Here is a 24,977-nt window from a genome sequence, read left to right as displayed (position 1 = left end):
AGCAAGGACACACATCGGTAAGACTAGCACTGAAAGTCACACTTACCGTCAGAAGTTTTAGGATAACAGGAACAGAAGTTCAACACCCATCCCAAGTGAGGAGTGTGGCAAACCATCCCTACCCCCATCCTCCCCACATACACATTAAGATGGAACCCCAAGCAGACGGCAACCTTCAGAGTAAAAGTAAACTGGAAGTAAGCCAGCCCTTGTACTGACTGGTAATCCAGGTTTGTATCATCTGGATTAATGGGGAACCTTAAGCTTTGAGCTTGGATTTAAGTGATCCCAGGATGACAGTGTCCCACGTACTTGGTAGAAGCAAATGAAAATCTGATCTGGAAAAGATACCTTTATGTAAGACTTTAAATAATTCCTATAAATAGTTTTTCAAATATGTAGCAAATAGCCAAAGCAAAGGTAGCCAAAGCAAAGGAGCAAAAAAGTATGTAAGTAAGTATGAGTAGGAAAAAAGACAATAAACTTCAAATATTGGAATTAACAGATATAGCCTATGCAACAGCTATGTTTACTAGTATAAAGAGATACAAAACAAGCTGGAAAATTTCTGTTTATAAAAACTGACACAGCAGACTTGAAAAAGAACAAAATAAAACTTAGAGAACTGAGAAATAAAACTATTGAAATTAAGAACTCAGCAGACGAGATTAACAGCAGATTAGACACAGCTGAAGAAAACATTAGTGAACTGAAAGATGGGTCAGAAGGAATTATCCAGAATGCATATCAGAATCCCCCCACCCAAAAATATAAAAGAATAAGAGAAAAAGAGAAAGAGGACAAAGTACAGATCTCTACTATATATTTTTTTAATCAAGAGTCCCAGAAGGACGGATAGAAAGAATGAGACACAAAAAATATTTGAAGCTCTTTCCAGAATTAATGAGACACAATTCACAGATTCAAGTGTAATAAATACCAAACAGGAGAAAATAAAAAGAAATCCACGTATCATACCAAAATTGAAGAAAACCAAAGACAATTGGAAAATCTTAAAAGCAGCCAGAGAAAAAAAGATAGATTATCGTTGCAGGAGTGACAGACCTCCAGCTAACTTTTCAAAAGCAAAAACAAAAGAATACAGCAGAATACCTTCAATAGTCTGAAAGAAATAACTGCCAACCTAGAAATTTATACCTGGCCAAAATACTCCTTAAGAATGATGGTAGAGGGGCGCCTGGGTGGCTCAGTTGTTAAGCATCTGCCTTTGGCTCAGGTCATGATCCCAGGGTCCTGGGATCAAGCCCCATATTGGGCTCCCTGCTCACCGGGAAGCCTGCTTCTCTCTCTCCCACTCCCCCTGCTTGTGTTCCCTCTCTTGCTGTGTCTCTATCAAATAAATGAATAAAATCTTTAAAAAAAAAGAATGATGGTAGAATAGAGGCATTTTCACACAAACAAAAACTGAAAGACTTCAACAGAATAAACCCACACTAAAGGAAATTCTAAAAGACATACTATAAACTAGAGAAAACTGATCTCAGAAGGGAAATCTAGGATGAAAAAAGAAATGAAGAACAAAGTGGTAAATACAAAGATAAATTTAGATGAACATTGACTGTATAAGAACAATTTCATGTGGGTTTAAAAATATAGAGAGAATTAAAATCTGTAATAATAATATTTACATCAGGAGAGACTGAAAGGAGTAAAGTACTTTAAAGTCTTTAAATTATCCAAGACAAGAGTTAAGGTATTGATTAATTTTTCAATTATATAAGTTAAGGGCACATATTGTAGTTTGGGGAATAATAATAATAAAAGTATTGAAACAGTGTATAACTTATAAATAAACCAGTAGAGAGAAAAAAATGGATGAATAAAAACATAATAAATCCAAAAGAGGGCAAGAAAAGTAAGAAAAAGAAACAAGGAAGAGCCAGCCAGTACAAAAAGTCAAGAACAAAGGAAGTCAGAATATTCACTCTTCAATCAGAAAGGCCTCACAGGTCACTAAGCATCCAGGGCAGCCCCCAACAAAAGCAGAGTTAGTTGACCCTATAGGGCCCCAGGGCTGAGACATCTCCATCTTCTCCCAAATCTCATCACTTCTAGGTTTCTCTGATTAGTGTGGAGAAAACTATTCCCTGAACAAAATATTTACCATCTTCCTGGTGATTGTCACTTGGGATCTCCCTTCTTGCCACTTCCTGCAAGGAAAAAAAGTTTGAATGTTTAGAAAAAGAGAGTTGATGGGTATCCAGATGTGACCTTACCAGACATTTCCTTTAAAACAAATACTAAGATATTTTAAAATAGTAATTGAGATAGTTTCTAAGTTACCTAAAGAGAATATCCAAAAACAAAGGAATCAACTAAATACAAATCTTTTTTTTTTTTTTTAAGATTTTATTTATTTGACAGAGAGAGACACAGCTAGAGAGGGAACACAAGCAGGGGGGAGTGGGAGAGGGAGAAGTAGGCTTCCTGCTGAGCAGGGAGCCCAACGTCGGGCTCAATCCCAGGACCCTGGGACCATGACCTAAGCCGAAGGCAGATGCTTAATAACTGAGCTTCCCAGGCACCCCCTAATCTGTCTTCTTATAAAATGAAGGTATTGTAAACTCAAACTGAAAAAAAAATCTTACTAACTTTTTACTAGTACAGTGTTGATAATCCAAATGTGGATTAATCAGAGCCCTTGATTCTTTTTTGTTTTTAAGATTTTATTTGTTTATTTGAGAGAGAGCCCAAGAGGGGGTAGGGTCAGAGGGAGAAGCAGACTCCCTGCTGAGCAGGGAGCCCGACGTGGGACTTGATCCTGGGACTCCGGGATCATGACCTGAGTGGAAGGCAGTTGCTTAACCAACTGAGCCACCCAGGCACCCTGATTCTTTTTTTTCTCTTTCTAGCTATTTTCAGCAATTTCATTGCTCATAATTTATCAAAGAAAATGCAGACAAAAAGGAGAAGTTGAATATAATAGTTCTGCTTCCTGATCATACTCACTCATACAAATGAGTCTTATATAATGGTTGTATCCCCCTCCCACCAATTTTTTCACTAAGAACTTACTTTTTTTTTTTAGATATTTATTTATTTGTCAGAGATAGAGAAAGAGGGAGCACAAGCAGGGCAAGCAGCAGGCAGAGGGAGCAGCAGGCTCCCCACTGAGCAAGGAGCCTGATGAGTGACTTAATCCCAGGATCCTGGGATCAAGACATGAGCCAAAGGTCGATGCTTAACTGACTGAGCGTTAGTTACTGAGTGTCCCTAAAAACTCAATTCTTGCCTCATCTTGCACAATCTCTACCTCCCCAATGCCCACAACTTCTATGCCATCTTCACCCCTTAACTTTTCTTCTTTTATGTTCCAATGAAGAGGCAGCTTTGGGAAAGCCACAGTTGAGATGTTAAGATTCAGTAATTAAAAGTCAGAGGTAGGGGCGCCTGGGTGGCTCAGTAGGTTAAACCTCCGGCTCTCGGTTTCGCCTTAGATCATGATCTCAGGGTCCTGCATGGGGCTCCGAGCTCAGCGGGGAGTCTGCTTCCTCTCTCTCTCTCCCCACCAGGTCATGCTCTCTTTCTCTCTCTCTCAAATAAATAAATGAATCTTTTTTTTTTTAAAGATTTTATTTATTTATTTGAGAGAATGAGAGATAGAGAGCACGAGAGGGAAGAGAGTCAGAGGGAGAAGCAGACTCCCTGCTGAGCAGGGAGCTCGATGCGGGACTCGATCCCCGGGACTCCAGGATCATGACCTGAGCCGAAGGCAGTCGCTTAACCGACTGAGCCACCCAGGCGCCCTAAATAAATGAATCTTAAAAAAAAAAAAAAAAAAAAAGCCAGAGGAGAAAAATGTAAGGAGTAAGTTAACAGGAGATGGAGACATTGGGTAGAGAGGAGAAATTTTAAAACCAGCCACAACCTCTGATTGTTGTATTCCTGTTGAGAGCCAAAATACCTGGCATAAAATGTGCTAAAAGTTGTATGTATAAATATACCACTTTTGATAATGGCCTAGTAGGGGAGAGGGAAAAGGGAGATTGAAATTAATGGAGGAGGTCCTCTGCATCCTGTCTCCCCTTCTTTCCTTTTAAAGGGTCTAAAATGCCTTCATCAAACAAGTCCTCCTAGACCTTCATAAATAATTGAAAGTCCAATGAATTGTTAGTATTAATCACTGACTAGTCAACAGATCAACAGGAAAGTGAATACATTACCTGTGTTCCCAGTGGGAAAGTGTCTAATTTCTGATCTGGTATACCATTGCCCTGGGTTGCAGAGGTACTCATTAGGGAATCCTTTATTTCCCGGTTGGGGAAGGGAATAAAAAGTCCTTTGTTTGAGTCTGTGTTAAAAGAAAAGGAATACAATGAAGCACTGACCAGACTTCAAAGGCAACATGTCTTATGGAAAGATACTGGAAGGGAAGTCACAGATTGAGAGCTAGTTCTGGTGCCACCAGTTGGAAACCATGTGAACTTGGGCAAACTGCTTCACCTCTTTAATTTTCTCCATTGTAAAACAGTGATGATAAAATCTAAACTACCTATCTCTTAGGGTTGAGGTAAGGTTAAAACAAGGTAATCAGGGGTGTTTGGCTGGCTCAGTCAGTGGAGCATGCAACTCTTGATCTCGGGTTGTGAGTTCGAGCCCCACACTGGGTATAGAGATTTAAAAATAAAATCTTAAAAACAAACAAACAGGGGGTGGGAGGGATGGGGTGGCTGGGTGATAGACATTGGGGAGGGTATGTGCTACGGTGAGCGCTGTGAATTGTGCAAGACTGTTGAATCACAGATCTGTACTTCTGAAACAAATAACGTAACATATTTTAAGAAAAAAGAAAAAGAAGAAGATAGCAGGAGAGGAAGAATGAGGGGGAGTAAGTCAGAGGGGGAGACGAACCAGGAGAGATGATGGACTCTGAAAAACAAACTGAGGGTTCTAGAGGGGATGAGAGTAGGGGGATGGGTTAGCCTGGTGATGGGTATTAAAGAGGGCACATTCTGCATGGAGCACTGGGTGTTATGAACAAACAATGAATCATGGAACACTACACCAAAACAAATGATGTAATATATGGTGATTAACATAACAATAAAAAATTAAAACAAACAAACAAACAAACAAAACCATATCCAAGTCCTGGCCACCCTAGAAACTGTTATCAAAAAGAGCCAGTTAGGATTTTTATTAGATTGGAATGCTTATAGAGAAGTTTTTGGGGGCGCCTGGGTGGCTCAGATGGTTAAGCGTCTGCCTTCGGCCCAGGTCACGATCCCAGCGTCCTGGGATCGAGCCCCACATGGGGCTCCCTGCTTGGTGGGGAGCCTGCTTCTCCCTCTCCCTCTAACGTTCCCCCTGCTTGTGCTCTCTCGCCCTGTCAAATAAATAAATAAAATCTTTTAAAAAAAGAGAAGTTTTTGCATATTCTTTTTTTTAAGATTTATTTATTTTAGAGAGACAGAGAGAGTGTGCACAGGTGAGGAGGGGGAGGGACAGAGGGAGAGGGAGAAAGAATCTCAAGCAGACTCCACGCTGAGCATGGAGCCTGACATGGGGCTCCATCTCGACCGAAATCATGACCTGAGCCAAAGCCAAGTGTCAGTAACTCAACTGACTGAGCCACCCAGGCGCCCCTGCACATTCTTGATCAATACTTATTAATTGTACAATTCTGGGACCTGGAGTCCTCTGGGGGATCTTGGATGAAAATAAGAGTTTCTTGTTTAGGGAGGTTTGTTCCCCTAGCAGGATTATGTAAGAATTAAGATAGTTTCAAAAACTTGGGCCTTAGTCAAACAATGTGCTCTTCTGCTAGTTCTCATCTGTAGGCTCTGGCAACAGAAAGCTGCTGTAAGCCAAGGCAACTGAGAATACACAGTGAATAAAGCCAGGTTTTTAGAAATCCAGCCCCTCAGTCCATTTGGGGCTCTAAAATGCTCCCTACTTGGGAGCCTGGGTGGCTCAGTCGTTAAGCGTCTGCCTTCGGCTCAGGTCATGATCCCAGGGTCCTGGGATTGAGTCCCACATCGGGCTCCCTGCTTGGCAGGAAGCCTGCTTCTCCCTCTCCCACTCCCCCTGCTTGTGTTCCTGCTCTCGCTATCTCTCTCTCTGTCAAATAAATAAATAAAATCTTTAAAAATAAAATAAAATGCTCCCTACTTCTGAGTTGCCTCCTGGGACTGAAATTTCTTGTTACTTCAATATAAAATGCTCTTTCACCATTGTATTTGATAGAACTACTTTTAAGCTCTCAAAGTTTATGCTCTTTGGCTCCTATTGCACTAGTAACACAGAAAAAAAAAACAAAACAAAACAAAGTAAAGCAGAAATTACTGGTCTTAACCTGATTCTAAGTAGAAAATGAAAATAGTAAGTAAGCTGCCCCTGGCAACCATCAATATACTTTCTCTGTCTGTGGACTTTCCTATTCCAGACATTTCATATAAATGGAATAACATGATATTGGCTTTTTGTGTCTGGCACCTATCACTAAGCATGATGTTTTCAAGCTATACATTGTAGATGTATCAGTACTTCATTCTTTTTTTATGGATATACCATATTTTGTTTATCCATTCATCAGCTGATGGACTTTTGGGCTACTATAGAGAATGCTGCTTTCATTCCTGTACAAGGTTGTTTGTGATGAATTTTTCTTTGCTATTTTATTTTTTTAAAGATTTTATTTTAAGTAATCTCTATACCCAACGTGGGGCTTGAACTCACAACCCTGAGACCAGGAGTCACATGCTTTACCAACTGAGCCAGCCAGGTGCTGCCTTTCTTTGCTGTTTTAAAATAAAATACCTATTAGATCAATATATTTTAGGTGCAATTCTACTAAAAGGTAAAAGGAACTGGCTAAAAGAGTGAGCAGGACCCCTTTCAACTCACAGAGTATATATGCGCTATTTGCATGTAAATTATCTTTAGTAAGGCACTCGTTGTTCTCCAATAATCTGACCTTCTACCCAACATAAACCTTCTATCCAAACCACATGATCACTCAACTGTCTATGACCTGCTATACTCATTACCACTTTTACACAGCTATTCACACCAATCCCACCAACCTCTCAGGCTATCCCAGAGTTCCACAGCCTTTAATGGCTGAGGACTTTGTTTCCACACCTGCCACAAAATCTTTTCAGGTATGCTCTTAGCACAGTCTGAGCTTCTATAGCATGTGCCCATCCACATCAGTGTTTCTCAAACTCAATACTCTCACAAACTCTGAGAATATGAATCCAGTTTGAGAAACTTCAATTTAAGAAGCTCAGTATATAAAAAGATATTTTAAAAAGCAGATTGTATTGGGTGACAGTTTGGCAGTTTCTTATAAAATTAAACACTTGGTATTTGCCCAAAGGAGTTGAAAACTTATGTCCACACAAACACTGCACATGGATGTTTATAGCAGCTTTTTTCAAAATTGCCAAAACTTAGAAGCAACCAAGATGTCCTTCAGTAGGTGAATGGATAAATAAAGTGTGGTACACCCAGACAACAGAATATTATTCAGCACTAGAAAGAAAGGAGCTATCAAACCATGAAAAGACATAAAGGAACCTTAAATGGATATTACTAAGTAAAGAAGCTAATCTAAAAAGGCTACATACTTAATGATTCCAACTATATGCCATTCTGGAAAAGGCAAAACTATGGAGACAGGGGAAGATGGCAGAGTAAGCAGCCCCAGCATCTGTCCTCCACCGAGGCAACAATTACACTGGCAGAATCTGTCTGATGTAACTATTTTTGGAATTCTGGAGTCTACTGAAGGCTTGTAATTTCCAGGGGAAGACCTGGAAGCTAAACTGAAGTTAACTTCAGTCAATTTTAGCTCTTGGCAGTTCAGTAACAGCTACCCATGTCCCACCCCTCGTGCAAAAGAATGAAGGTACACCCTTACCTAGTCATCGCTTCCTCCCCTCTAGCCTGGCAACCACTGATCTTTTTGCTGTCTCCATAGTTTTGGGGTTTTTCCCAATCACTTTTGTTGTGGGTAATACACATAACTCAAAATTTACCATCTTAACCATTTTTAAGTGTACAGTTCAGTGGTATTAAATGCATTCATAATGTTGTGCAACCATCACCATCATCTCCAGAACTCTTTCATCTTATAAAACTGAAACTATATCCATTAAATGATAACTCCCTACTTCCCCCTCCCTGTAGCTCCCGGCAACCACCATTCTATTTTCTGTCTCTGTGATTTTGCTTGCTTTAAGTACCTCATGTAAGTGGGATCATATGGTGCTTGTCTTTTTGTGACTGGCTAACTTTGCTTAGCATAATGTCCTTAAGGTTCATCCATGTTGTAGCATATGTCAGAATTTCCTTCCTTTTTAAGGCTGAATAATACTCCATTGTTTGTGTATATCACATTTTGCTTATTCATTCATCTGTTGACGGACACTTGGATTGCTTCCATGTTTTAGCTATTGTGAATAATGCTGCTATGAACATGGGTATACAAACACCTCTTCAAGATCCTGCTTTCACTTCTTTGGGAATAGGGGTGCCTGGGTGGCTCAGTCGTTAAGCGTCTGCCTTCAGCTCAGGTCATGATCCCAGGGTCCTGGGATCGAGCCCCACATCAGGCTCCCTGCTCCGCGGGAAGACTACTTCTCCCTCTCCTATTCCCCCTGCTTGTGTTCCCTCTCTTGCTATGTCTCTGTCAAATAAATAAATAAAATCTTAAAAAAAAAGAAAAGGGAATAGGCCCAAAGTGGAATCACTGCATCATACGGTAATTTTATTTTTAATTTTTTCAGGAACTGCCATACTGTTGTCCATGGCATCTGTACCATTTTATATTCCCACCAAACAACTGGACCAGCAGTTCCAATTCTCCACATCCTTGCCAACATGTGTTATTTTCTAGGCTTTTGATAGTAGCCATGCTAATGGGTATCATTCTAAATGATTGGTGGAAAAGCACTGTTTGGAACAACTGAGCTAGTGGGAACTGTTCTCCAGAAAGCTTTCTCCTAGACTGTGGCACAACCATTAACATGGCATAATCACTTTCGTCATATTGGATTACCAACAGTGCTTACAGGCAACACTCCCCAGGGGTCTAGCACAAACATAATTTTCAGTAGAAAGCAAAGCTCTTTAACGTTTCAAAGTTGCAACATAAATTTAATATTTAAAAAAAAATCCAGGCAACAGCTGAGCTTCCAAGAACCTTTAGAAATGTGCCCTGTGTCTGGTAAAGTAGTTTGTTCTCAGTAGAGACTATGCACCTTTTTTTAAAAAAGATTTATTTATTTGAGAGACAGAGAGTGGACAGGAGAGTGGGGTGGGGGCAGAGGGAGAGAATCTTCTAGCAGACTCCCTGCTGAGAACCGAGCCCGATGCCCCATGAGATCAGGATCTGAGCCAAAACCAAGAATCCCACACGCTTAATTGACTGAACTACCCAGATGCCTTGAGACTATGCACTTTAAAACATTTTAATTTATGGGGTGAACCTTTATGTGAGCTAATGATGTAATATGACATAAATGAAGTCTAACTCAGCTCATACAAAAAGAAGCAGTCAAATTATACTTCAATGTATCTTCATCATTCTGGAAATGGATATATAAATGTTTTTACCTAGAAAAAACACAAGGCTGTATACCAAATTATTAATTGGGATTCTCTCTAGGGGACAGGTTTATGAGTGATTAAAATGCTGTTCTTCATGTTTTTTAGTATTTTCCAAAATTATTACAATAGAATTTCATCAGGGGTGCCTGGGTGGCTCAGTAGATTAAGTGCCGACTCTTGGTTTCTGCTCAGGTCATGATCTCAGGGTTGTGAGATCAAGCCCTGCACAGGCTCCCCACTCAGCAAGGAGTCTGCTTGAGATTCTCTTTCCTTCTCCATCCCCCTCTGTCCCTCCCCTGACATGCACACTCTCTAATACATAAATAAAATCTTAAAAAAAAAACACAATAGAATTTCATCAAATTTTATTTTTTAAAAGATTTATTTATTTTACAGAGCACATGAGCAGGGAGAGGATGGACAGAGGGAGATTGAGAGAATCCTAAGCAGACTCCCCGCTGTGTTATTTATTTTTTAATTAATTAATTACTTAAGAGACTGCTTGATTGGGGGAGGGGCAGAGGGGGAGAGAGAATTTTTTTTTTTTAAGATTTTACTTATTTGAGAGAGAGAGAGACTGAGCATAAACAGGGGGAGCGGCAGGCAGAGGGAGAGGGAGACGCAGACTCCCCGCCAAGCAGGGAGCCTGACGCTGGACTCGATCCCAAGACCCTGGGATCATGACCTGAGCCAAAGGCAGACGCTCAACCAACTGAGCCACCCAGGTGCTTGGGGAGAGAGAATCTTAAGGAGACTCCCTGCTGATCACAGAGCCCGATGAGTGACTCAAACCCATGACCCCAAGACCACAACCCAAGCTGAAATCAAGAGTCAGACACTTAACTGATTGAGCCACCCAGGTACCCAAGAATTTCATCAAACTTTAAATATAAAAAATGCTATTTAAAATGAAATAAAGCAATCCATGCTCCATGACATATGTGCACTGAGATTTCCAAGAAAGAAAAATAAAAGTCATACTTCACTATGGCTTATTTTACCATGAAATCACATAAAAATAACTTGTAATAAGTGTCTACATGGATAGATAAGTAGTAAAGAAAATAACATACTTTATGTTATAAACTGGAAATTCTTAATGTCTAAACTACATAGTCCATCTATTAAAGTTATCGCTGGGATTTCAGGGATTAATTTTTAGAGGTTGCAAATAATTTGGTATATCCTTCAAAGGGAAAGAGGCCTCTATAGAATAGTTTCCTCAAGTAAAAAGTCATCTGATGAGTGCCAAGTTAATCCATAAGGGTCCACTGTATGCAATTCCTCTCATGAAAAGCTTTCTCCTTGTCTGTGCCACGATCATTAAATGTGGCATAACCACTTCTAATCCTAGTAGGTTACCGACAGTGCTTACAGGCAACACTCACCAGGAATATAGCACAAACACAAGAGATTCTGCAGCTGCAAAGGTTCAAGGTAGAGAAACCCAGAAGGCCTAGGGTCTGAGCTGCATTGATGCAAATGAGTCATGAGTCTCTGGCTAATGAATCAATCACCTTAGCAATCAATGCTCAGGGGCCATGGGGACTGGCAATGCAATTTTCAGAATGTACTAATGATGTAAACTGATGTAAATGAAATTGAATTCTGAGTACAGCTTGTACTTGATGGGTTCTGTACTTGATGGGTTTAGGCCTGCTCAATAAATAGGGCCTTTTCTGGCAGTGAGAGAAAGGAGAAAAAACACAGTCAGTAAATCTGGTGCTTACTTCAAATCTGCTATTTCTCAACTATTTTGTCTTCATCCTACTCAACATTGGGCACAAAAGCTGAAATAACTAATGTTTTAAGCATTTTGCGATCAAAGCGAGAAAGCTTACCAGTTTCAATTCTGTGATCAACATCGGCACTGACTTTTGATGCACAGCTCTCATCTGTGACACAGTTTTTCATTGTCTTCTCCCTAGAGCTGCCACATAGAATAATTTATTTAAAATTCAAATTTAAAAAAAAGCTCAAAAGGTTTCTGAGATCACCAGCAAATGCTATTTAGAAAACATTAATTCATGGTAATCAGATTTCTTTTCAAATGTTCTAGAAAATATTAATTTCACAAATATTTCAGTTAAACCCATTTTTTAAAGCCATAATATTGTTACTGGGAACAGTGAGAGAGAAGGACACCATAGTTCAGCCTTTAAATAAGAAAGCCAGGCTCAGGTGGTTGAGCGTCTGACTCTTGATTTCAGCTCAGGTCGTGATCTCAGGGTCATGGGATTGAGCCCTGCATAAGGCTCTGGGCTTAGCCAGGAGTCGGCTTGAGATTCTCTCTCTCCCTCTGCCCCTCCCCCTACTCACACATGTGTGTGCTCTCTCTTTCTAAATATCTAAATAAAATCTTAAAAAAAAAAAGTATGAAAGCCAGAAAATTCAGGACTTACTCTTTTCTTGATGCAAACTTAGGTCTAAATGATTAAGGGAATAAGATATTTTCTTTTGAATTAAAAAATTCATAGGACACAGAAAGGAAGGTTCTGCTGCCAAGAATTGTACTGGGAGCAACTACAGCCATTAGTTTAAAAAAAAAAGATAAGAGGTAAATGTTTGCCGTTGATTGATATAGTATAGTAAGATGTAAATATAGTAAGTACAGACTGGAAGTTCAGACAGCCTAGACTACGAGCCAGGCACTTTACACCCACTATTTCATTTAATTATAAAAGCTCCCCTATTATCCATTATCTCTATTTTATAGGTTGGGGGAACTCAGATTCAGAAAGACTTAAAAAAATCTTTACTCAGGGTCAGAGAGTTTATAAGATATTAATGCTAGGACTGGGCACTTGAGTAAAATTTTACCTCTGCTTTTGCAATCATCACATGGTAACTATGATAAACGGAAATACGAGAGTGCTAATTATCTGCCTTACTAGGGAATGTATTCAATTATACATTAATTCATCTCTGTATTCCTGTAACAAACAAGGTACCCCCAACAAATTATGAATTAGTTCACAAAATATATATACAAATAATTTTTAAAAAAGATTTTATTTATTTATTTGAGAGAGAGAGAGAACATGAGAGGAGGGAGGGTCAGAGGGAGAAGCAGACGCCCCTCTGAGCAGGGAGCCGGATGTGGGACTCGATCCTGGGACTCAAGGATCATGACCTGAGCTGAAGGCAGTCGCCCAACTAATTGAGCCACATAGGCACCCCAATATACAAATAATTTTTAAGGAACATTCCGTTTCTTTTTATAGCAGGGTGATTTTTACTCTATGTAAAACCCTCAAGAAACTTGACTTAAAAAAATAGACAGCTGGGTTGCCTGGGTGGTTCAGTTGGTTAAGCGTCTGCCTTTGGCTCAGGTCATGATCCCAGCCCCTCATCTCACTGGGCTCCCTGCTCAGCAGGGAGTCTGCTTCTCCCTCTCCCTCTACCCTTCCCCCCAGCTTGTTCTCTTTCTCTCTCTCAAATAAATAAATAAAATCTTTTTTAAAAAAATAATTATATCCAAAGCAGACCCAAGAGATCAAGAAAGCAGAAATGTTCCCTCTGAGGGCCAGATTCTCATCCCAGATAAATTTCAGTATGTTGAAGAGATACTTTTATTCCTGATCTGAGGATTCTTACAACTTGTGGAGATTTCTGCCGAAAATGAAGACATTAAGTAGGAATTCACTGCTGTCTCTGTCCGAACCAAACTAAAAAAAAAAATTTTTTTGTAAAGAATTGTCTTACCTTTTTTCCACCTCTAAAAGAAAATTTTCACTGTTGCCCAACTGACTAAAATGCAGCTTGGCAGCTTTTCTCTCACTTTCTCGCACAGCTCGGTCATCTGGAGGCAAAAACCGAGGTCTGAGCATGTTTCTTTTTTGGAGTAAACAGTAGTGGGTCAGAAAACCATATTCACAGAGTAAAAACTAAAGATCAGTCTCATATTCTTTTGTTAGAGACAGGTCACAAACTAATGCTATTATGTTGTCACTGGAGCAGGTAGTAACTCAGGGAGATAACAGGGATACCATAGCAACAACTACCACATAGGTGTAACTACCCCTGCAGGAAAGTAGTTTAGGCAGCAAACAATCCAAATGGCCTAGTATTCTGCTGAAAGTTACACTGTTTCTGAAAGAAATTAGTTTCCCCACAATAACTTTCCCAGGGGCAAATCCAAGTTTGTATCAATAAGAAATGTATACTCAACAATAAAATTATAAAGAAATACAGACTAGCTCATTTGAAGGAATATTTATTGTTCCTTGCCAACTAAGCCCCCAAGGTTGTTGTATTCATTTTCTATTGCTAATATAGTTGTAAATTTGGGGCACCTTGAAAAATAAATCTCAACCTGGAAACTCTTTGTTGGTGAGGAAGTGGTGGTGAAACCATCAACTGAAGAAAACTAAAGCTGGAAGTAACTGATAAAATCATAGATTGTCATTCAATAAAAAAAGGACTCGTCATACATCCTGCCAACACAAAAGAATTACATAAATATTGACTAATAAACAAATATATCCTGCCAGTGCACACTGTGGGCCAACACCCAAAGGTTTGGAGGCAGCTCGTTTAATGTAAAGTCTAGGGCAAGGAACAGGGGAGGAGGGTCTCACCCAGTTTCTCCAGAGTTTGTAGCGTGTACACAGCAAAGAGCCTATAATCTGTATCTTTCCTGACAACAGGATTGAGTCTCAAATCTAGTTCTTTGAGGAAGGGTAAAGGCTGTAGGCGGGACACCTCCACTAATGAAGGAATGTTGTTGTAATATAAATTCAGGTCTTGGAGTGAACATAAGTACTGGATGCCCTGCAAGGAAAAGACCACATTATGAAACTGCACATAGGTAAGGACTAGGAATCTCACAGATAAAGGTGGAAATATATCTATTACTTCCATCCTTAAACATGTTACCTTAGTCACCCATGAGAAAGGCAGGGTTGAAACTCTTAACTTAGGGGCACCTGGGTGGCTCAGCTGTTAAGCGTCTGCCTTCGGCTCAGGTCATGATCCCAGGGTCCTGGGATCGAGCCCCGCATCAGGCTCCCTGCTCAGTGGGGAGTCTGCTTCTCCCTCTCCCACTCCCCCTGCTTGTGTTCCTTCTCTGTGTCTCTTTCTGTCAAATAAATAAAATCTTAAAAAAAAAAAAAGAAACTCTTACTTAGATGCCTGAGAATAAGAACAATGCAGCCGATAGGCACCGGAAGTCCTATATATTAAATAATCCATAGATATACATTTCCTCCTTACAAAATCTGACATGGAAGTATCTGCAGTCAATTCTCTACTGCTGTTGCTCCCCGATTACCCTCCCTTCCAGTGGCTAGGCCACGTCACTTTTGCCCTTCTCTCACCCTTGCCACATCCACTCTCCTGACCCAAGATACACCTCAATTTTCAAGAGGAAAGGAGGTAGGCAAAAGAGAGTTGTGAGGAAGAAGGGTATAATTAAAAAAAAAAAATAGGTGTGTGTATGTTTTGTGTTCTTTTATCTCAATGCCTCACATTTAGGATAAATTGAGTATGTGGGAAAACGAAACAACACCATATCTAAGTCTTCCCTCTTGGAACAGTCTGGAACCATTCTTGTCCTTGTTTCTCCTTTCAGAATTACCCCACCCCTCTGTTTCTCTGGGATACTGGAGAGGAAAAGCCACAGTATGCCTCCTTTGCTGAAATCTACTATTGAAAACAAATTAATTTTCACGTATTTGTCTAGTTAGCTGCTTTTGTCCACAGTATGCCTCCTTTGCTGAAATCTACTATTGAAAACAAATTAATTTTCACGTATTTGTCTAGTTAGCTGCTTTTGTCCAACATTAAATTTCAGGACAATAATTCAAAACATGTACATATATGTACAATCATATCCTTTTCGTAGTAAAAATGCTTACTATAGAAGGAACTTTGTCATTGAGGGTAATTTCAGTAAAATGATTTTCCATCATGTATTTACAAAATAATTTTTTTTATTCTTCTGTCATTCAAAATTACCATTCTCTTGTTGCAGAAAATTTAGAAAACTCAGAGATATACACAAAGCATTTCTGAATAGAGAACCCTGTTTACACTTTGATTCATTTCTTTCTGGATTTTTTCAATTCCATTAACTTCTACATTGTGAAAGGGTTAGCAGTTAGGAATGGTCTTCAGGGACTTTGGCCCCACCTCTCAGGGCAGTACACCATTAGGACTCTCTTTAAATGTGTCTAATGGCCCAGCTCAAGTAATCTTTTAATGTCTCTCAGTGTAAAAGTCAAGGAAATGACTTCTGTCTTCCTCTCACTTTTCCCACTTGGCATGAATTCACGTATTCCCCAAAGTTATACTAGAAATAATCACAAAACATTTATCCCCTGAGAAAATTAAGTAAAATGATTCAGAACTGCTAGAGATGAACATATGCAGATAAATCATAGATGCAAAAAAATGGAGAAAACATTTACTAAGTGCTTCCTATATATGCCAGTGTACGCATGCTAATCTTCACAATAGTTTTTTGCCCAATTTACAGAAGTAGAAAGAAAGCGAGTATATAAACAAATTATGGCAATGTCCGCTCAATTTTTTAACTTGAAAATTAACAAGCAAGCAAACATACATACATTTGAAAAGAGGAGACCTAAGCAACTGTAAACTAATGCTTTCTGAAACTGATGGGTCAAATATAAATGGCTGCTACCAAATAGTCTAATGACCTAGTTTAACTTGCAGCTTCCGCTTTTAGAGTCCTAGCTGGAAATCTTGCTTGAACTTCTCTTTTAGGGTCCTTTGTTTTAGACTTGGGTCTGGCTTGTCTTGTTGAACAAGTATTCCCTTAAAAGCACAAAACTGGCAGCATAATCCAGGAGATCATTAACTAATCCTGAATAGCATTTGTGAGTCTTTCACCTTGAGTCTTGCAAAGAAGGGCTTAATCAAGACAGGCACATAAAGGTAAAATGGGAACACGTGGAGGAAATACCGTTTGGGGGTCTACCACAAAGAAAACAAAACTTCCACCTGTGTGTGTACACACTTATGTTTGTAGAGCTCTTTGTGTATTTGCTAATCCTCACACTGCTCAAGCCTGCTCCTGCCCACCTTCCTGTCTTGCCCTCTGCTCTACCATCTAGACATTTTTCTTTGTGTTCAAGGCCACCATTTCCTCCTCCTCCTTGAAAAAACCCACAGTAGTAATCTAAACCAATGTTTCTTACTATATACCAACATCATCAGAATCCCCTGGGTATATCCTGAGCCCACTCAGACCGACTAACTCAGAATCTCTCTCAGAGTAGCAACTAAGAATATGTACTTTCACAAGTGCTCCTTGTAATTTTTTACACACATAAAAACTTTGTCCTGTTGCCTTAGATCGTTTAATATAATTTTAGCTGAGTACAAAAAAAATTTCCCCAACATTTTATACCAGAAAATTTCAAACAGAGAATAAAGCTGAATGAGTTTTACAGCGAATAATAAAATTTAGTTTGGAAACACTTAAAAGGAAGATCCTATATTCCCCAGGCTGACATTATCTCTTATTTCTTCCCATTAAAACAACAACTACTACCACCACCACCACCACCACCACCACCACCACCACCACCACCACCACCACCACCACCACCACCACCACCACCACCCACCACCACCACCACCCACCACCACCCACCACCACCACCACCCACCACCACCCACCACCACCACCACCACCACCACCACCACCACCACCACCACCACCACCACCACCCACCACCACCACCACCACCACCACCACCACCACCACCACCACCACAATAAATTGGGCTGAACTGACTAGTCATAGAATATAGAACTTACCTTCAGGCTTGTGATCAAATTTCTTGATAAATCTAAGGATCGGAGGTTTTTAAAATTTCTGAAGGCATCACCAATGGAATGAATTTTTCCAGCATAAGACCCCTGCAATGAAAGAGACTCCACCAATTCTGAAAAGAGATCACCAGTAGATATATTATGAACTCTGCTTAAAAACAGAGTCCGTGAAAATAGGTCTTCCTTCCTCCCATAATCCATTTGTGAAAGGCCCTACATCCAAGGTTCATAGATCAGATTTTCCTTTTAAAAGCAGTGATACCACCTAATACAGTAAAACCAAACCTTGGTTTTATAGCACCCTTGTGTTTCTCTATTCACCCTGAAGGATGTAATAAAAGTCTCCAAAAGTTCTCAAAACAAATTTAAAAAGAAATGTAGCAATCCCAATGCTAGGATTTAGCCCTATAGATTATACTAAAAAAAATTTGCCAGGATATATAATAAATACACGTGGGTATAAACTGCAGAAAGGTTTTAGGATAGTTTAAAAAAAGAGAAAGAAAAAAGAAAAAGAAAATAATCACAGGGTCTATCAGCAGAAGAGCAGAACTTGATGTCCTAAATAACAGTAGATGGATACAATGGACAAAGTGCTAGATCTGTGGCTTTCTACAAGTCACTTACTCTCTCTGTACTTCGGATTCCTTGTCTGTAAAATGGGGATAATAACAGTATTTAACTCATAAGATGTTGTAATGATTAAATGAATATATATACAAAACTTAGAACAGTACTTATACATGATAATTACTATATATGTGTTAATTATTGTTATGCAGTTATTAAAAAGAATGAGGTAGACTTGTAGATGATCATATGGAAAGATCTCCATGACAGTAAGCGAGGGAAAAGTACATTTGTGTGTACGTTTTAAAGAATATATATACATATATATTTATATAATATACTCATATATATGGAAGAAAGTCAACTAGACTTCTAATAGCACTAAAAAGAGGAGAATCTCAAAATTGTCAATAGGAACTCACTGGCAAGTGTGGTGGGCTAAATACAATAGCGATCAAAACTGGAAGGAGGGGGCGCCTGGGTGGCTCAGTCGTTAAGCGTCTGCCTTCGGCTCAGGTCATGATCCCAGGGTCCTGGGATCGAGCCCCACATCGGGCTCCCTGCTCGGCGGGAAGCCTGCTTCTCCCTCTCCCGCTCTCTCTGCTTGTGTTCCCTCTCTCACTGTGCCTCTCTCTGTCAAATAAATAAAATCTTAAAAAAAAAAAAAAAACTGGAAGGAGGTTCTGCAAGATCCAATTTGCAGGTGAGTGCTAAGGAACTGCAATGAAATAAGGTTTAAGGCGCTAGAGCAGTCTGGACCCTATAAACTCTGAAAAGTAATAAACTGAAGATGGCTTTCAAGATAAGACCCACATCAGGGAGAAATTACTGGGAGGAGAATCCACATTGAATGGAACAGAAACAACAGGTTCAAAAAAAAAAAAAGAGAAGGTCCAGATACAAGTGGGGAGAGAAGTAAAGATGACAGATACCAGGAAGCCTCAGGTATCTTTTCTTTTTTTTTTTTTCATGTGAACAGAAGAGGGAGCTCCAAAACCCTGAAACTAGAAAAGCTATTCTGGCCCACCCTTATCAGGTAAAGGTACAGGAAAACTTACTGCACTTAAAGAGCCACAGGAAAGGATTACAGTCCAATTTTATATGAGGTTAATAAAAGAAAAAAGAGAGTATTACCCCTAAAGAGTGAAAGCACTCCAGAAAGATATATCACAAATGAAAATTGTAACTTAATATTTCAAAACAAGCTAAAAGATACACAAACAAAATGTAGCAGTTTTCAAAGTGTGGTTCCTCGACCCCTGAAGGACCCTGAGACATGTACAGGGGTCCACAAAATCAAAACTATTTTTAAAAAATTACTTTCATAATAATATTAAAATACTGGGCACCTGGGTGGCTCAGTTGGTTAAGCTACTGCCTTCGGCTCAGGTCATGATCCTGGAGTCTTAGGATGGAGTCCGGCAACAGGCTCCCTTCTCAGCAGGGAGTCTGCTTCTCCCTCTGACCCTCCCCCCTCTCATGCTCTCTCTCTCTCTCATTCTCTCTCTCAAATAAATAAAATCCTTAGATTTTATTTATTTGACAGAGAGAGAGACAGTGAGAGAGGGAACACAAGCAGTAGGAGTGGGAGAGGGAGAAGCAAGTTTCCCACGGAGCAGGGAGCCCCGTATGGGGCTCGATTGCAGGACCCTGGGATCACCTGAGCCGAAGATAGATGCTTAAAGACTGAGCCACCTAGGCGCCCAATAAATAAAATCTTTAAAAAAATATTAGCTTTTCCACTGTTGCAATTATGGTGTAAAAACAAAACTACTGGGGCCTTAGGATGACTCAAGGAACACTCATAGTCATAGAGTTTTGTGTTTTTTTTTTTTAAAGATTTTATTCATTTAACAGAGAGACACAGCAAGAGAGGGAACACAAGCAGGGGGAGTGGGAGAGGGAGAAGCAGGCTTCCCGCTGAGCAGGGAGCCCGATATGGGGCTCGATCCCAGGACCCTGAGATCATAACCTGAGAACCGAAGGCAGATGCTTAACAACTGAGCCACCCAGGCACCCAGTCATAGTATTCTTTACCATCACATACCTGCAATTTTTAAAAATAGCCAGTTTCACTTAAGAATGTCCTTTAAAAGGGCGCCTGGGTGGCTCAGTTGGTTAAGCGACTGCCTTCGGCTCAGGTCATGATCCTGGAGTCCTGGGATCGAGTCCCACATCGGGCTCCCTGCTCAGCGGGGAGTCTGCTTCTCCCTCTGACCCTCTTCCCTCTCATTCTCTCTATCTCTCATTCTCTCTCTCGCAAATAAATAAAAATCTTTAAAAAAAAAAGAATGTCCTTTAAAAAGCAGTAAAAATGGTTAACTTTATTAATTTTGAACGTTGAGCACATGTTTTTTATTTGTGTGACTAAATGAGAAATATTCATGAAGTACTTCTGCTGCATAATGAAGTATGGTGGATGCCCTGAGGGAAAACATTTGTGTGAAATTTTTTTGAAGATTTATTTATTTTAGAGAGAGAAAATGCACACAGAGGGGAGGGGCAGAGGGAGAGAGAGAGAAAGAGACAAAATCTCAAGCTGAGATTGAGCACGGAGTTGAGCACAGAGCCAACGGGGCTCTATCTCACAACCTGTGATCATGACCTGAGCTGAAGGCAGACGCTTAACTGACTGAGCCACCCAGGCGCCCTGAGATTGATGACATTAACAAATGAAATTTTTATTTTATATGTTATACAGAATGACATTTCTCAGCATTTGAAAGACATACATAACTCAGTGAATTAATAGCTCTCAAATGACCGATGCACAAAATCATGCATGGGTAAAAGATCCATTTAAATGCAAGATGTACCAATGGATTTCAAATGCAACAGAGTACAAAAAGTACGCTGATATAGTTTCAGATTCCACACACAACTAAACTTTAAGAAACTACCATTTGTCCAGTTTTCATGTCATATCAAAGAAGAATATCCACAATTCTCTGCAAGGCTATTAAAATACTTCCCTCTTTTTGAACCTCTTATCTGTGTGAGGCATTATTTTTATTTTTTTAAAGATTTTATTTATTTGAGAGAGCGAGAATGAGAGAGAGAGAGAACACATGAGAGGGAGGAGGGTCAGAGGGAGAAGAAGACTCCCCGCTGAGCTGGGAGCCCAAAGTGGGGACTCTGTCCCCGGACTCCAGGATCATGACCTGAGCCAAAGGCAGTCGCTTAACGAACTGAGCCACCCAGGCGCCCCGTTTCTAAAAAATATATTTCAACCAGGGGTGCTTGGGTGGCTCAGTTGGTTAAGCGACTGCCTTCGGCTCAGGTTGTGATCCCAGGGTCCTGGGATCAAGCCCTACATCGGGCTCCCTGATCAGTGGAGAACCAGCTTATTCCTCTCCCTCTGCTGCTCCCCACTCATCAGGTTCTCTCTCTGACAAATAAGTAAAATCTTTAATATATATATTAATATATAATATATATAATATATATTTTTCAACCAATACATTTCTTGAGATTTAATACAGAAGCAGATATGAGACTCTAGAGGTCTCCAATTAAGACATTAAAGTTATTTTTAAGAATATAAAATGTCACTCCTATATTTTTTAAATATTCTGAAACCAAAAAGTTTGAAAATTGCTGAAAAATGTAAATTAGAATTAGAAAAATTCAGAAAAATTATAAGAAAAGGAAGATTTGAAAATAAAGACAGAACTCAAATTAAAAAAAAGGTCATTTAAAAAATGAGGATCAGGGGCACCTATGTGGCTCTAGGGGTGCCTGGGACAGCTTGGCAGTGTCTTATAAAACTAGACATAGCTTACCAGATGATCTAGCAATCATGTGCCTTGATACTTGCCCAAGTGAGGTGAAAGTTTATGTCCACCCAGAAACCTCTGTATTTATAGCACCTATACCTGTACAGAGAGGCTTATATGTATAAACCTGAATGTTTATAGCAGTTTTACTTATAACCACCAAAACTTAGAAGCAACCAAGATGCTCTTCAATAAGTAAATGGATGGATTAACTATGGTACCTCAACACGGTGGAATATTATTTGGCAATAAAAAGAAATGAGCTATCAATTGAGCTATGGAAAGACATGGAGGAATCTTAAATACATATGGCTAAGTGAAAGTAGCCAGTCTGAAAAGGTTATACTTATATGGTTCCAACTATATGACATTGTGAAAAAGGCAACAGTTAACAGATCACTGATGTACAGCATGGCCACTATTTAATAATACTTTATTGCATATTTGAAAGTTACTAAGTAGATCTTAAATGTTCTGTTCTCATCACAAGAAAATACATTTCTTTGTAACTATGTAATGTAACAAATGTTGACTAGATTTATTGTATGTATACATGTCATGATGTATACAAATATCAAATCATTATGTTGTATATCTGAAATGAATATGTTGTATGTCCTTTATATTTTTAATTAAAAGATTTTTTTTAAAAGTTTAGTGGATGGGGGTGCCTGGGTGGCTCAGTCAGTTAAGCATCCACCTCTTGATTTTGGCTCAGGTCAAGTGTCCTGGGATTCAGCCTTGCAGCCCTGTGTTGGACTCTGCTCAGCTGGGAGCCGGCTGGTGGTGGTGGTGGGGGATTCTCTCTCTTCCTCTCCCTCCGCCCCTCCCCCCTTGCCCCCTTGCATGTGTTCATGCTCTCTTTCTCAAATAAATAAATCTTAAAAAAAAAAAGGTTACTGGTTGCCAGAGATTACATATTAAATGATTACAACTGTATGACATTCTGTAGAAAGTAGTAGTAAAAAGATGAGTAGTTGCTAGGGGTTAAGTAGAAAGGGAAGGATGAACAGATGGAGCACAGAGGATATTTAGGGCAGTGAAACTATTCTGTTTGATACTGTAATGGTATACACATGACACTATATATTTGTCAAAATCCACAGAATCAAACAACACAAAGAGTGAATCTTAATGTAAACAACAGACTTCAGTTAATAATAATATACTGGTATTGGTTCATCAATCATAACAAATGTACCAAATGCAAGATAATAATAGGGGAAACTGTGGGGAGATGTGGGGGAAGTATGAGGGGGGAAGAGGGAGCTTTTATAGAACTCTCTGTACTCTCTGCTCAGCTTTTCTATAAACCTAAAAATGCTTTAAAAAATAAATTCTATTAATAAAAAAAAGGAATGAAGTACCCATACATGATAAAATATGGATGAACCTTAAAAATACCAAGCTAAGTGAAAGGAGCCAGATATAAAAGGCCATATATTGTATGATTCTATTTATATGGAATATCCAGAGCAGGCAAATCCATAGGGACAGAAAGCAGATTAATGGTTGCCAGGGGCTCGGGAAAGCTGGAAATGAGAAGTGACTGCCTAATGGGTATAGGGTTTCCTGTGGGGCTGATAAAAATGTTCTGGAACTACTAATGGTAATGGTTGCGCAATGAACTAAGTGGCACTAGATTATATACATTAAATTTTATAGTATGTGAATTATATCTCAAAAAAATTTTTTCCTGACTTTGAGGGCAGCATATTGGTAGTCCTGTAGTATGCAATGGTCTGGTACCCTAAGAATCTGTTACCATGGGACAAAAGCTAAGGTCAATTATAATTTCTATCAGTGCCCTGAAGCATTTCTCATGCCTTCCCCCCTCCCCCGCTCTGTTCTGAAGGTCAGACATTTTAATATTTTTATTTTTTTTATTTTTTTAAAGATTTTTTATTATTTATTTATTTGAGAGAGAGAATGAGAGATAGAAAGCACGAGAGGGAAGAGGGTCAGAGGGAGAAGCAGACTCCCCGCTGAGCAGGGAGCCCGATGTGGGACTCGATCCCAGGACTCCAGGATCATGACCTGAGCCGAAGGCAGTCGCTTAACCAACTGAGCCACCCAGGCGCCCCATTTTAATATTTTTAAAGGAACCGGAATTATCATTCAAATGATAAACTGCCACAGTGACAGATATTCTTTTATGATGCATATGAAGTGCAAGGTCTTAAGAGATTATGCATTCAGTTTCAACGTTTATAAAGAGAGTGAAGACAAGTAGATCAGAGATCGAATCAAACATTGCACATCAAAGATGTCAAGAACAACAGAATAATCTTCCAATTTTAATATATAAGCTACATAACCCCAATGGGTCAAAACACGTTTTGCTCATGAAAATAACAAATCAAGTAAATAATCTCTGTATGGAAAACCATTTATATATAGCCCATTTGGAAAGTGAATTCATAATCTTTAATAAAGCTTATTTATAGGGATGATGAAAGAGTTTCAAATAAGTAAAACTGAAAAAAAGCCTCAAGAGTCAGCCTGAAAGATTTCCCACCAGCTAAAGTAGGGACAAGTTCAGCAGCAATTACGATAATAACTGCAATAGATTAGAACACACCAAAAACACTTAAATCTACGAATTTATAATGACACTAAGAAAACAAAACAGCTCTCTTATTGGTTACCTTTAGAGGATGCTAAGAAAACAACTCATTTTTCCAAGAACTGATAAATAAGCTGGAAAAAAAAGTATCCTGTCTTTGCTGTACAAACTGTGCCTCAAGATAACCAAGGAGGTGATAGGAAATGTCTTTTTATATAAGTCTTACAACTCATAGAAATGAAAGATAGAAAATTATCATTTTGCAATCCCTAATGAATTAGTGGACTTTACATAGTCATGTTTAATAGCTGATAATGTCACAAAAAGAACACCAGATAATTATATACTTCATGACAGTATACCTTCATCTGTGAAGTAGTCTTGCAAAAAAAACAAACAAACCTGAATCAAATCAAGCTTCACTTAACTAGCAATTCATAGGAACAAGAACTGGGGAAAATGTTAAACGTCTTAGGAATGTAATGAGCAAAATCCAGATTGTAAGAAACTATTCAGGACAAATGGCCTAGTTTCTCTAAGAACAATAGAAAATGCAAGGAAAAAAAGAAGGGGGAACCTATGGATCAAACAATATTTAAGACAAATTATCAACTGTATAATGCTAAGTAAAGTAAGTCAAAGAAAGACAAATACCTATGATTTCACTCATATGTGAAATTTAAGAA

The 24,977-nt window shown here is 39.2% G+C and overlaps 1 protein-coding gene across 1 annotated transcript in view; it reads right to left on the bottom strand.

Annotated features, from left to right (window-relative positions):
- LRRC36 (leucine rich repeat containing 36) overlaps nucleotides 1–24,977 on the bottom strand; it is a 41,139-nt gene that overhangs the window by 11,530 nt on the left and 4,632 nt on the right. The window contains exons 2-7 of the mRNA XM_028096824.2: nucleotides 17,365–17,492; nucleotides 14,157–14,349; nucleotides 13,282–13,378; nucleotides 11,418–11,506; nucleotides 4,185–4,312; nucleotides 2,126–2,171 (exon numbers count right to left, since the gene is read on the bottom strand). Coding sequence (XP_027952625.1) covers nucleotides 2,126–2,171; nucleotides 4,185–4,312; nucleotides 11,418–11,506; nucleotides 13,282–13,378; nucleotides 14,157–14,349; nucleotides 17,365–17,492 — 681 coding nt within the window. The remainder of the gene's footprint in view (nucleotides 1–2,125; nucleotides 2,172–4,184; nucleotides 4,313–11,417; nucleotides 11,507–13,281; nucleotides 13,379–14,156; nucleotides 14,350–17,364; nucleotides 17,493–24,977) is intronic.

The sequence above is a fragment of the Eumetopias jubatus genome, unplaced genomic scaffold (genome assembly GCF_037043125.1).
Source record: "Eumetopias jubatus isolate StellerSeaLion01/CBP00866 unplaced genomic scaffold, mEumJub1_p1.0 scaffold_10, whole genome shotgun sequence".
NCBI lineage: Eukaryota > Metazoa > Chordata > Mammalia > Carnivora > Otariidae > Eumetopias > Eumetopias jubatus.
This window is presented reverse-complemented; position numbering and strand designations above follow the sequence as displayed.